Raw genomic sequence first — 15,036 nt, 5'->3', positions numbered from 1 at the left:
ATCCTTCTGCTGATAAAATACTGTTGCACGTTTTATACGGATTATAATACCCATTCGAATCACACTGTACAAGGACGAAAAAAAATTATTTCTCCCTCCGTCCCATAATAAAAGTTATTTTAGCAAAAAAAAATTATCCCAAAATAAGTGTCATTTAGGAAATGAAAATATAAATTGACTAATTTTTTTAATTCTACCCTTAGACAAAAAATAACAAGTTAAAGGAACATCTAAATGATGATTGGAAAAATCACCTAATAACTTGATATTTTTGAAATACCAATGTCAAAAGGTTTACTACTTGTACATGTTTTAATCAAGACGAAAAAAGAATTTATTTTTATTATATAATAAACTTCACATTACATTATTGATTTCTTAATATGGATGTTTTTAGCTAAGATGACACTTATTATGGATCGGAGGGAGTAATACAAAACCACTGTACACACCTGACGTGTTTGAGAATCTAAACATTTCCATGCATTTAGCATTTCGGAGAATTCATGGCCAGAAGAAAGCCACCTCACCCTGCTTGTAATAGCACAGAAATGCCAAGTGGCATATTGTGCACCACAAATTACTTACACGGATTCTCATGGTGTTGATAGGTCGAGTAAGCTGCTCGTAGCTTGTACTCACAAAGTACAAATTCTACTGGTCATCCCAAATTTTTGGGCGTCTGTTTCCATTGGAAGTAACGGAAAGGATTATATTTTCCGTCTTAAACTATCTGTCTTTTTTTAATTTTATAACACTCTTAAGAAATACATTAATTTGGAGAGTATTTGACTAATTTTATCTTAGCTATATCTAAGTTATAATTTTTCTCCACCATTAATTGCTTCTTCCATTTACGTGTCATTTCTAGTTATTAATTTGTTATAGGGAAAAATAAACTTGAGAATTCCATTTATGCGTCTTTTTCATTAATGACATAATTCTACGGCGGATAAAGACAAATTGGAAAAAAATAATTAATAGTGCCTTAAATTTTTAAAATAACAAATAAATTGAGACAATTATTTTAAATAAATACGACAAATAATTTGAGACGGAAGAAGTTTGCTTCTTTTGTTAAATACTCTCGCCAGTGACATTTTATTATTTTATCTTTGAAGTTAATTTGAAGTAGTAATTTTGAGATTGTATGGAGTGTGAGATAAAGTAATTTCACATTTAGTCCTATCACCGATGACTGTCCTCCCTATCTTACCAATTACAAAACAACCTCTTAAAAGTGTTGTTGAAACTCAGTCGTAAAACATATCATGACATTTAGATGTATGTAAGTGCATCTCATTCAGGGTAAATAGAAAATTTAAAACTGAAGGGTTCTTATATATATATATAACGGGGTTTCATTTTTTTAAACGAAATGGAAAAGAACGAGTAACAAATAACTTAGATATTTGCATTATCAATTTGCTTTTAGTATTTTATTTAAATTTTCTTTTATTTAATATGTCTCAAAGCTTCACTTTTCTTTGTCTAGACTCTACCAGTTAAAAATAATTGAAATTTCAATTTAATCCTATTATTTTCCGTTCCTCTTTGTTTTTCAAATTTCACCACAACTTGTTAAAGTCATTCTTTGCTTCCGTTTAATAAATTAAAACTTATTCCCCACATTGTATTTTTCTTTTTTCCGTAACCATATTACTGCCTCACCAATATAAAATTATCTCTATTAAAATGGAATTAATTATTATTTTAAAATTATATAGTTTCTAAATACCGATATATATAAATTCTTCATCAAAAAAAAACCGATATATATAAATCATATTAATGAATTTTCAATGTTTTTATTTCTTCATTCACATAAAAATGAAAGTTTATTTTAATGGTTTATCATTTTTTTTTAATGGACTAAATATAAAGGAAAAAGCTACGGTATGGATTATGGCAGGACTAATTAAATGTGAAACTTTGACTGGTTACCAACATAGCTAATGGAGAAGATTCTAAGCAATTAATGTGCTTTTAGAGCAATATAATTTCCTCTCAAACAATCAACCGAACCTTGTTAGTGACCGCACTGGTTGTAGAAAAACACAACAGGTGCCAAAATATTTTTACTAGCACCCGATGTTTACACTCATGAAAGACAGTTTCTTACGTATAGACTTTTTCCACTTAACCCTAATTGACCGATATATACTACTATTTGTTTTGGTTCTGAGACTCTAATGATTAAATTATTTGGTTTGGTATATATAAACATCAATTTACAAGTAAATATTTTCTATGTGGTTAAGCAGCAATTTGCATACAATAGGTACCTTGAAGTTAAGCAGCAAACATGAGCAATGCTGCTGGAGGACACAACCAGGATTTATCATAAAGTGTAATATCATTAAATTTTGTCCCATATACACTTGCCACCCAATGACTGCCCACATAATTCTTCATATTTGACTTTGGTCCAATCATCTTTCACGTTTTACATCATTTATAGTAGTACTTTGTTGTCCTTTTTGCAGTATTTGTTTGTTTCAACATTTTAAGTTTTTAACATTCTTGTTGAAGAAACTCATCTTTGCTAGTCATCAGAAACTTTGTTGGTTTCCAAGACCTTGGTAATATTAAACCTAACTGGCATTGTAGCACTGAACCTTGATCCCATTAATGTGGTGATTTTGGATGTTCGGTTCAAGCGCCACCCTTTAGAAAGAATCTCGTTTTGAAATTGAAATACCTCCAAGGAGCTCAATATGATTGACCAACTACTTGGACAAGATATTGTTATACTATTGTCATACATTCAGAGGCGTATATAGTATTTAAACTCTAGGGTTCAACCTTCTAAAATTTTAGTATTGAACCATTATATTTCTAAAGTTATGGGTTCATATCTACTATTTATTGTAATTTTAGTAAATTTTTACACATAAATCTATATCCCGCATCGAAAGTTTGGGGTTGAACCCCTCGTTATAGTGCTCCATCCGCCTCTGCATACATTTGATGAAGTATTTGTTTGTAAATGTTAAGAAAATGAACCTTGTGTCTAAATCGATCCCAAAAGCCAGCTCGTGGGATGAGAATTGTCCAAGACCATATAAGGAGACCAACAACCTATCCCTCATTCATTTGGGACAGTTAACATTAAAGATAAGAAAATCCACATTTCAGGGAATGTAAAGATCAAGGCAATGGGGTTTTTCTTTGAAGAATTTAGGATGGATACCATAATTTACGCAGAACAAATCCTAAAGACTGATGATTTGATAGTGAAAGAACCAAGAAAAGTTAAATGTGGCACAAATAGGTCCTGCTGATGTAAACATGGGATTGTTGGGAGGTTTTGTCCTGCAATTCCAAAGAGAAGATATAATATATGTTTTTATGTGGCAAGCTTCAATATGATAGCACGGTAGCAACACTGGAGCCTTAAGTCATCTTGTGCTTGAAATCAGACTCTTGTGCTATGCGTTTTCTTTCAAGCAATTTTTTTTTAACCATCCGGCCTCCGAAAGCTTGCCCGGCTATTTTGGAGTGGCACCAGATAGGGCCCACTAAAGCGGGAGCACTCCATACCAGGATCTTTTCTATGCTAGTTTAACTTGTTGCTTTAAATATTCATATACAGAATCTTGTCATGAAGTGTTATCCCTTAACAGATCTAAGAGAGTATTTATTTCCTTTTATCTAGTGGTGGGTCTTTCGAATGCAGATTGTGCAAGTCATACTTCTCTTTTCTTAAGTTCTATTTTCTGACCCTAGTTTAAGCCGTCTTCGGTGTCATCATGAGCGTTTACTTCAGTTTTTGAGTTTATTTGTTCGTCTGCCTGACAATCACGATTTTTTAGACTAGCAATTATCAGGAATTTAGTAAAATTTGAGTTCCTCAGATTCTAGTCCCATTTGTTGCTCCAATTGATAGATAGCAGGTCTATGATACAATAAAGCCATTGTGCTTTTTCACTCTTGATTAGATTCCAGAGAGTGTCAAAACTGAAATTGATTAAAATGAGTTAAGTTTAGTAACATTGGAGTTGCAATGGTGTTAAGGTACAAATGAGCTAGTAGGAGCAACGAAAATACCGCAAACATGTAATAAAATAGCATAATGAATATACAAATATAATAAATAGTGGCTGTGGTAGGAAAATGACTTTCGAAACTGCAGGAGATAGTGGCACTAGCTGGCCAATGTTTTTTTTCCGTCCCTTAAAAAAGTGTGCATGTTCTTAAAAGTCTGAGAGATTGATGCAAACTTTTATTGAATAATATCGTCTAGCTTGACTTTCCTGATGCCTATTATTGATGGTAAGAGACATGAAATAGCTGCAGGTTGATATTGGATTCTTTCCTTTTGTTAGTTTTCACGTCTACAAGAAATTTATGGAAACTTTCTGCTGAGTTACTGCATTATCTAGTTTTACATAGCGGCCCATATATTATTATATTTGTAGTTCGTTTTTCTTTTCTGATAGATAGTTAAGTTTAAGTCATGCTAGTGAGTTTACTTTAGGCTTAATGTTTGCTGGGGTCTTTTAGTCTTGTTAGAGATTTACATGCCAATAAAAAATGTAGAGAACATCTAGAGTTAGCGAAACTAAGTAGGCGTTTGGCCGTGGATTCCAAATATTTTTCACTTTATTTGAAATTTATGAAGATGGAGTTGTGTTTGGTTAAACTTCTTGCAAAGAGTATTTGGAATAATATTCTTGTTTGAATATACTTTTTCTAGAAAAACATGAAATATGATTTATATCCCACAATTTCTAAAAACTAGCAACACCAGTCAACTTGACGAAACAAATAACCAAATCTGCTCTAAAAGAGTAATATCACATGGTAGATAGTCACATAATGTTATAGCCTGCATTCACAAATTACAAAAATATGGGTTGGTGGCTTCTGGTAGTTACGGTAGTTGGTGGCTGATAAAAAGATGGGGTTGTTATTATTTTAAAAAAAAAAAAAAAATTGGGGCAAAATTTGAAAATCAGAATTTTTCCAACTGTAAACTGAGTTAGAGCACTTTCCAAATTTGGAATCCAACTCCAAGTTGAATTTGGAAAAAATGGACAACTTCATAACCAAACACGGATTTTGAGAAATTATTCCGCAAAAAAGTGAATAATTTTCATGGACAAACAGGCCCTAATTCTTTTTTATAATATTGGATTCACACGAGCTTGAATGGGGTGACATCCGATCCTTTAATTTGCTTGGGTTTGAGGTGAAGTAGTTGTTCTTCTTGTTGTAAGAGCTGATTCAGATATTTCTCTTATTATGTTCTTAACTTTGGCCTCTCTAATATCCCAGGATGTTGAATTTGAGTCTGCTGATGCAAAGAAGCAAGCCAGCAGTTCTACATCCACAAAGAGATCTCGTGCAGCAGAGGTCCATAATCTTTCTGAAAGGGTATATACTATTCCAGGTCTTGGTCTGAAGGTTTTGATGGTTTTTAAGTGTTTTGATTGTATGTCTCCTCAATATTTGAGTGCTTCAATAATGCAGAGACGTCGAGATAGAATAAATGAGAAAATGAAGGCTCTCCAAGAACTCATACCACGCTGCAACAAGGTTTTAACATCATCTTTGGATTCTCCATTTTGTTCTGTTCATCATAGAAAGTCTATTTTTGATTTCACACTTAGGTTTCTCTTTTAATCAACTTTCAGTCAGACAAAGCTTCAATGCTGGATGAAGCAATTGAGTACCTTAAATCATTGCAATTGCAAGTGCAGGTATATTTGCTAACATTCTTTTTTGTCCTATCGGCACCTTGAAAATCAAGTTCTCTTTCCTTGTTTCAAAAATGCCCTTAGTTGCCTCCTAACATCAGTCAGTCCATTTGTTCAGTCTCTTAATTACTAAAAACATAAAAAATTTGTCGCTGTAAACGGAACTTTTTTTAGTCCACTAAAATATTGAATACTTCAACACCAGAATGTTGGATAGCTAAACTAGTGAAAATTCAATACATTTGATGTCCTGTTCAAGACTGTTTTAGACTATGTTTTCAAATACTGCACTATTTTCTACATCTACAAGTTATTAATCTACTTAGAGTATGAACAGAGGCGGAGCCAGAATTTAGAACTTATGGGTTCTAAACTTGCTACCATATCCATAGTCGTCATAGTTATTAGGTTTGCAACTTAATATTTATACACATTTAATGAATTTCCTAATACAAATACAAGGTCTAAAGAAAAGTTATTGGGTTCATCCGAACCCGTAACTAATGCGCTCTCTCCGCCCCTGAGTATGAATATCGTCATTATGTAGTATTCTGACTGTTAAGTTTCATACTTCAAGTTGTTTGTTTGTTTATTGTGCTTTTCTGTCTATTATGTTTCATATTAAAGACCTGTTTGTTTGTTTATTGTGCTATTTTATCTCATTTATTGTACAAAATAAGAAATTTCTATAAAAGTAGATTTTCCAAAGCACAGTACAATTAAGTCAAAAAGACAACTACCTAGATGTAGGAATATGGCAACAACAGCGTATCAATCCTAAGCTAGTATGGGTCGGCTATATGAATCATGCATATCCATTTTGCTCTGCTGAGCCCATTTTACATATGTGAATAGTTCAAGTTCGGTATCTGGATATTTGATATTCCCTATACTATAAGGAATGTAATTTACTCTGAAATACTGCCAACTTTTGTCTCTATTCCACTTTTACTTTCCCAAAGAAAAACTATATATTTTCTTGTCATTTTCGTCAACACCAGCTTCTGTAGAACGGATATATTTCATATATGCTTCCAGAATGTCCTGAGAAGGCAGATTATTAGTTTTTCTATAGAAATTTATTGAGATTAAGTAGCATATGTGGCATGGGATTTTGAGATCAAACTCAAAACGATTCAAAGTCAATTTGAGATTTGAGTTATCTTCCATCCACTGCTAACCATGCACTGGTATGTATTTAATGCTATTGCCATTTGAACAATCATATTGTTTTGGTATAAAATACTTATGAAATAGTATAGTGAGTTTTGGTAAGTTTTTAGTTAATACTCTCTGTGTCGCAATTTATGTGGCACTTTTCGCCTTCGAGATTCAAACTATGTGAACTTTGACTAACTTTTTAAACTGTAATTTTTCATCATATTGACATGAGAAGAATTACAACTTATAATATTTTGCGTATAGTTTCTAAATATCTAAATTTTAATTTGAAATTATTGAGTTGATTTAATCAATTTAGCTTCAAAGATTAGTCAATTTGACTCTCGAAAAACGAAAGTTGCCACATAAATTGGAATGGAGGGAGTACCTGATTTCATTGAGATGAGCTCTTTACTTATTGCTCTGTTTCTATTCATTTCTTCTTCTCATATTGATGGCTGACCGCCTGAAAATATTTCCATCATAGAAGTTAAATAGTCCATTTCTAAGGAGAGTTTTCCCGTTAATCTTCTTTGGCGCTAAGCGGTTTTTATCAGAATCCAGAGTTCTTTAACATTATAGTATGTTTGAGGTCATAAGAAGTCAGTCAGTTGCAATTTGTCCAATCACATTTCTTAAAAGGGCATCAAGAAAGATTACTAAATAAGAAAAGGACCAATACCGGAACCAGCAATTAAGTTTGTCTCTTGCAGACTAAGACCTTGAAAAGTTCTTTCTTCATGGATCATTTGATTTTTACTGCCTTCAACCTCTTCTGATGTTTAAGCTCAATTTTTTCCTCGTTAAACTCTTTTTCAGCTAGTTGTTGTCCCAAGCTGGTTATGATATGTCCAACACTGAAGAAATTTGAAGAAATTCAATTAAGTACTTCCTCTGTTATGAGACTCAATTCTTTTGTAGTCTGTCTGAGAAAGAATGACTTCTTTCTATATGTGGAAAATCTTTAACTTTAAACTTTCCACTTTACCCTAAATTAATGACATTCTCTTGTAGCCATAGAAATGTCATGGTATGTGTAAGACAACAAGTTTTAAGGATATTTTTGTAGGTGCCCAAATGTTTCTTTCTTAAACAACATGCTCAGTCCAACACCGCTATATAAAATGAAATACTTGGAGTATCCTTTATTTCAGATTTTTTCACCTACTCTTGATCCTGCATTGTGATGCAGTAATAATGTTAACCAAAATCCTGATTATAAGTTGACATGTGCATTTCAGTTCTTACGGCCTGTTCAAATCGATTATTCTTTATGTAGCGAATTGGTCGATTCCATCGATTATAATCGAAAAGAAGACTCACAAGAAGTTTCTGAAACCAGAAGAGGTCTTTATTTTCATTTTTTTTTTTCGTTAAGCAGTTGTAATTTAAAATTTTCTGGATTCTCCGTGTTTTAATTATTCAGATAAGAATCCTCATAATCATAATTTGGACTATTACTAGTATTAATATTGTTATAGCTTGTCTGTGTAAGGTGAAAGTGGAATTTATCCTCAATTAAGCCCCTTGAAAAAAGTTAATTGGTCAGTATAGGCTACAGTCTGATCATAGCTGCCTTACTGCAGATGATGTCCATGGGATGCAGCATGGTCCCTATGATGTATCGTGGGATCCCGCAATTCATGCCGACAATGGGAATGAATATGGGTATGAGGATGGGCACGAACCGGCCAATGGTGCCATATCCATCTCTAACGCCAGGTCCAGCAATGCAGAATGCAGCTGCAGCAGCACAAATGGCTCCCAGATATCCTCTTCCGGCATATCATTTGCCACCATTTCCTGTACCTGATCCATCTAGAATCCCATCCCCGAACCACCCCGACAATCAAATGCCAAACTCACTTGCTCGACACAGTATTGATCAGCCAAGAGTTCCGAATTTTAGTGATCCATATCAACAATATTTTGGTCTCCAGCAGGCACAACTGATGTTAGCCCAGGCAAGTCCTAGTTCTTCTCACTCTTTGTAATTATTTATCGTCTTTTATACTTTTTTGCTTTAGTTATCCAAAGGAAACCCACTCTTCTTCCTTGCGTTCGATTAGGGTTCCTTGCCATATATTCTCTCAAGTACCTTTGTCACTTCCTCTGCTTGCTTTTATATAGTTGATTGCTTAAGTAAAAAAGTTTATTCCTGCTACACTTCTTTTTTGTCTTGTCTCTATTAATTGAGGGGAACGGTACTAGCACTGAATGCCAAGTCACCTATCCAGGATGTGGGTGAGTCACTCCTACGGATCCCCTTTGTTCAACTGAACAGGTGTCATATCTTCTTCATCTGAAACTGTGTAGTTTCATGAGTCTAAATGATTTTGGAATTCAGTAGCAGCTCCTGCAACCAATGAAATTGCACCATCTGACATCTCAAGCTCGTGGTTGTACGTTAACCTCAGTACGTTGACACCCACCTAATCGTGAGATACAGATGAAACCCTCTAAGACTAATCCAAATTCGTGCATATTTATTTCATTGTCATGATAACTATGTTCTTGTAGAAATTATCAGGTAGAATTTCATCTTGCAACATAGACTAAACTTTAAACTGTGGTCAACTGCCCAAAACAGCTTGTTTCATCACCTTAATTTATTGCGTATTCTTCCATGAAATCATTTGACAATACACAGTATTGAAATGCAGAATCAGGGAGTGGAACAGCCCAGCAGCAGTAAACCAAACAGTTGCAAAGAAGGAAGTCCAGGGAATCATCAATCTGGTAAGCATACGATTCAGACGGTCAATTTTTTTTTACATATTACATTATTGTAGTTCTTGTTGAGCCGGGGGTCTTTCGGAAACAGCCGTCCTACCTTGGTAGGAGTCAGGTCTGCGTATACTCTACCCTCCCCAGACCCCACGATGTGGGATTTCACTGGGTTGTTGTTGTTGTTGTTGTTGTTGTTGTAGTTCTTGTACCAAAGCTGAAGATGAAGGAAAAAGAGTTCTCAACACTGTTTGAGGGTGGTAAAATAAGTGCATCTTTGTTAGAATTATGCTGGTGATAGATGAATTGACACGGAAAATTCAAGGTGAGGTGCCATGGTATATGTTGTTCGCGGACGACATAGTCCTGATCGACGAGACTCGTAGCGGAGTTAACGCTAAGCTGGAGAGTTGGAGACATACTCTGGAGTCTAAAGGGTTTAAGCTGAGTAGGACCAAGACAGAGTACTTGGAGTGTAAGTTCAGTGAAGCACCTCAGGAGGCTGGCTTGGAAGTGAGACTTGGTACCCAGGCCATCCAGAAGAAAAGTAGTTTCAAGTACCTTGGGTCTATTCTGCAAAGCTGCGGGGAGATTGACGATGATGTCACACATCGTATTGGGGCAGGGTGGATGAAATGGAGGCTTGCTTCCGGAGTGCTATGTGACAAGAAGGTGCCACCAAAACTTAAGGGCAAGTTCTACAAAGTGGTGGTTAGACCGACTATGTTGTATGGGGCGGAGTGTTGGCCGGTTAAGATCTCTCACGTTCAAAAGATGAAAGTTGCCGAGATGAGAATGTTAAGATGGATGTGTGGCCACACCAGGAGTGACAGGATTAGGAATGAGCATATTCGGGATAAGGTGGGGGTGGCTTCGGTGGAAGATAAGATGCGAGAAGCGAGATTGAGATGGTTTGGGCATGTGAAGAGGAGAGACACAGTTGCCCCAGTGCGGAGGTGTGAGAGGTTGGCCATGGATGGTTTCAGACGAGGTAGGGGTAGACCGAAGAAGTATTGGGGAGAGGTAATTAGACACGACATGGCGCAACTACAGCTTACCGAGGACATGACCTTAGATAAGAGGGTTTGGAGGACCCAAATTAGGGTAGAAGGCTAGTAGATAGTCTCGTTTTCCGTTCTTATTAGTAGTCGCATTATCGCAATATAATTTCTTCTGCTCAGATTTCTGCTATTATCTGTTATTTCCTGTGCTTTGATTATCCTGTGTTATCAGTGTCGCTTGCATTATTTCATTTCATATCGTTTTGATTCTCTTAACCTTATCTGACTTCTTTTTATGTTTTTATTGAGCCGAGGGTCTTTCGGAAACAACCGTCCTACCTTGGTAGGAGTAAGGTCTGCGTACACTCTACCCTCCGCAGACCCCACGATGTGGGATTTCACTGGGTTGTTGTTGTTGTTGTTGTTGTTGTTAGAATTATGCTTTTGCACTGCAATAACTTTATTTTACTGCTTTAATTTTTTAATAAATCTTAGTTACTTGTTAGCCAGCTATTCTTATTTTGTGAGTAGTAATTAGTTAGTTGAAGTTCTGATTTTTGTGGAGATATTCTAGGCTAGCATTATGATCAAATTTTTTTTACTGAATTTTGTTACTGCAAGTAGTGTAAATGTAGAGCTTAATAAAGCAACATAAATAAGTTCCCTTTTGACTGCATAACCAGTATATTTCTCTTGGCCTTTCTATGTTATTTCTCTAAGTTTCTTTTGTTAAAAACCAACAATCCTGCACTTTCTACTTGTTGTGCTTTAATATGTCTCAGAGCAACAAGAAGATAGCAAGCATGAAATTTTAAACTTATTGTTTTTAATTCTCTTTGCACAAGTTCCACATGAAGATGCTAAAATATATTTTCTCTTCTACTTAGACTATGAATTTATGATTATTAGTGCCACATTTCAGATACTGGCATGAACTTGGGATTTTATTCAATTTCTGTGTCTTTGCAGGTTGATTACAAGGTCGATCGACCACGAGAGCTTCTCACGACCAAATTTTGTAGTGTAAGAGAAACAAGAGTGCAGTCTACAGTGGCTGATTAATACGATAGAACTAGTGTTGATTTATATATCATAGCTCTTTCTTTCTGAATTTCGCATATGGTTATGTTCCGAAGCAAGTATTTAATGAAAGAAGTGATATTCAGTATGAAGCAGGTTTGTAAGTTTTTCCTAGACTTATGATCCCTTGCTACACGTGCTTCAGCTGGTGTCGAGTATCCATAACTGGAAAGGATTTGTGGCTGTAAGTTCTGCAGTTTGTCATTTGCGTATTGTTAACTTGTTAAAATATACCTAAAGTGAGGTCTATTCTCGCCACATTTACGAGTCGTTTATACGTCATCATGAGAAAGGGACTAATAAGGTACCTATATCAATGTCCGGCAATGACTCTGAACCATGATGGTCAGTTAAGAGCATAGAAATAAGATTGGCCTGCTCCAGACCTTGACGTTCCTCTACCTGCACCAAATGGTGTTACTGACCTATTTGTGGCTGAATTGGTGGGCTGAGCTGCGCCAGTACCACTGGCACTAGTACACTCAGCGTTGCAGCTGAAGGACATTCTCTCTGCATGTGGCCCTGAAGGCCGCAACTATAACATATATCAAGATCCCTGTGACACACCCGAGTGTCCCTTGCCATATCTACTACAATGTAGACGCTGCTGTGCTCCTGTATTCATACTACTCTGAGACTGGGGGCTCAGTGAAGCTCTGTTCCTTAGTGGGCTGACTTCTCCATTAATATCTAGGTCCCGGTGCCTGTGACAGTGCACTAGCTAATAACTGGGAAGGGGTCAGAGGAGCTAAATGATGAACTTGGTTAAAGGCTAGTTAATATACCTAAAAGGACTAGGAAACCATGGGAAAGATCTTCCTTTGTTATAGCACCATTAATTGTCTAGCAACAAAATCCAATACTACTACTATTACGCCTCAATCCCAAATTAGTCAGTTCTACTATATGAATAATCTATATCCATTTAGCTCTATCTAGACCCGTTTAAAATAAAAGACTCCAAACCCACAGAATTAGATTATACAAAGTGGAAACTAAGTTGTATGTATATTTGTCACATATTTTTTTTTTATAGTTTTTGGACAATTAAATTTTAATTTTAAGATATTAAATTAATCTAATTTAATTTAGCTCTTAAAATAAATCAAATCGGCTTTCAAAAAACAAATCGTGACAAGTAAAAAATGAAATGGCATAATTAAAAGATCAAATCAAGCAAAATCAATGAAGAAAACAGAAAAATCTTTCCTGGAGATATCCATTTTACTGGCAAGACAAATAAGATATGCATACTAATTAGACCATAACCTTACATTAGACCAACTCGATCATCTCAACACTTAAAAGCATACTAATTAAACTAAATTTACACCCACAAAACCTAATTTGAACCTTAGAAGCCCTAAAAATTAAGAGCTAGTGAATTTCGTAACAGCTTTAGTGCCTTCAGAAACAGCATGTTTAGCCAATTCACCAGGCAACACAAGTCTCACAGCTGTCTGAATTTCCCTTGAAGTAATAGTAGGTTTCTTATTATACCTAGCCAATCTTGAAGATTCTTGTGCAAGCTTCTCAAATATATCATTAATAAAACTGTTCATTATACCCATAGCTTTGCTTGATATACCAATATCAGGATGTACTTGCTTCAACACCTTGAAGATGTAAATCTTGTAGGTTTCAACTGATTTCTTGGATCTCTTCTTCTTCTTATCTCCTGCAGCTGCACCTCCGTCCTTAGGCAGCTTTTTTCCTGCCTTTGGTTTCTTCTCTGCCGGAGTTTTTTCGGCTGCTGGTTTCTTCTCGGCAGGTTTTTTCTCAGCTTTTGGTGCCATTGTTGTTAGGTAATAATAATATAAAGAGAGCAAGAAAATAGATAAAGTGAAAATTGAAAGGTGTAGAGAAAATAGGAAGTTAGTTTAGTTTATATAGTGATTTAGGCGAGAGTTGTGATTGGTAGATGGGCAGTGACGCGGATCGTAAAGGATAGCGGTTGATCTCAATATTTTAATCAACGGTGCTTAGGGGACAGTTTTGCGATCCGGGTCATTTTTTCTTGTATAGTGTAGCTAACAAATAATTGCAAGGTTTGTCCGTCAATAGTGCTGGTCTTCAATATTTGGCCTTCAAATGGGCTGGTCTTTAAAATTTATTTTTCAAAATCGAACTTATGGCTAAAGGACATAATGAAAAAGCCTTCGGTTTATGAATGTGCACGCTTCAGACCGGACGTGAACCCCGCATAAAAAGAATGTTCGGATCTGGGGGGCGGGGTGTGGGGGGTGGGGGGTGAAGAGAATATATAACATCATTGACGGACGAGAACCCTGGGCTCTAATAAGGCTTGGGTAATCTTCCTCCCTTTGAGCTAGATTTTGCGGTGTGAGTTATGTCAAATGCCTGATTTGACATGATATCGGAGCCAGACCCAAACCCGAACTGATGTGGGCCCCAAAAAAGAGGGGTCAAAAATGTCGTCCTCCCTTTGAGTTTGTTTTACGCATGATAATATCCACAAGTTATGCCTAACTTATGACTCTATAGGTATATGTTCGATTTTGAATGACAAAAATTAAAATTAAGCACAAAAGAGGGGAAAAAGCAAATGGCCCCTACCATTATTGCAAATTCTTTTGAGTTAAGTATTTTGATGACTTATCTAAAAGAATAATCTTTTTCTCTTTGCTCAACTCTAATGAAACAACACTCTTAACCAGACAATACTCTGTTTACTTTTACTTGTTACGTTTCGCTTTTTGAGAGTCAAATTACATGGACTTTAATCAACATTTTAAGATGTGTTTTTTCATTATATTTTAGTATGAGAAGAATTGCAACTTATAGTATTTTTCGTATAGTTTTTGACCATGTAAAATTTTTTAATTTTAAAATATTAAATTAATTTATTTCAATTTAGCTTTGACTAGTCAAATTAAATCTCGAGAAGCAAAACATGACTAGCAAAAATGAATAGAGAGAGTACGTGGCATGTGTAGTCAAATACTCGCTAGATAAAGGGGGAAACATTAGGATTTGAACTTTATAACTATTTCGAGTGTTAATAACTGATTGAGAAAAGGACCAAAATCATCCATAATGTTTGGGTTTGGATCAAAATCATACATATTCTTTCACATGGAGCACTAATAGTACATTATGTTTGCATAAGTGGTGCACTTTTAGTCAAACTCCCAAATAAATTTAACGGAAAAGAACAAAAATGCCCCTGAACTTTTAGAAAAGGTATAAAAATACCCTTTATTCATCTATTTTGCTAAAAGTATCCCTCAATTCAATTTTTTGGCTCATTTATTCCCCTTGACTAACGGACAACACTAATTTTTTTTTAAAAAAATAAAAATAAATTACACATGACATTTTATTACTGAAAAATTGATTTATTC

The 15,036-nt window shown here is 35.2% G+C and overlaps 1 protein-coding gene and 1 pseudogene across 1 annotated transcript; one reads left to right on the top strand and one right to left on the bottom strand.

The window, feature by feature from the left end:
- The window catches only part of LOC132605700 (transcription factor PIF1-like), a 15,667-nt pseudogene extending 3,882 nt beyond the window's left edge, over positions 1-11,785 (top strand).
- Positions 11,786-12,857: 1,072 nt separating this feature from the next.
- Positions 12,858-13,545, bottom strand: LOC132605698 (histone H2B). The gene has a single exon (XM_060318881.1). It carries the CDS (start codon positions 13,465-13,467, stop codon positions 13,042-13,044), a length of 426 nt encoding a protein of 141 aa, XP_060174864.1. The 5' UTR covers positions 13,468-13,545; the 3' UTR covers positions 12,858-13,041.
- Between the last annotated feature and the right edge of the window lie 1,491 nt (positions 13,546-15,036).

The sequence above is a fragment of the Lycium barbarum genome, chromosome 8 (genome assembly GCF_019175385.1).
Source record: "Lycium barbarum isolate Lr01 chromosome 8, ASM1917538v2, whole genome shotgun sequence".
NCBI classification, from domain to species: domain Eukaryota; kingdom Viridiplantae; phylum Streptophyta; class Magnoliopsida; order Solanales; family Solanaceae; genus Lycium; species Lycium barbarum.
The sequence above is the reverse complement of the archived record's forward strand: the minus strand, read 5'-3'. Positions and strand labels throughout refer to the sequence as shown.

Coding starts and splice junctions, on each gene's coding strand:
- LOC132605698 (XM_060318881.1), bottom strand. CDS start 13,467: ATGGCACCAAAAGCTGAGAAAAAACCTGCCGAGAAGAAACCAGCAGCC.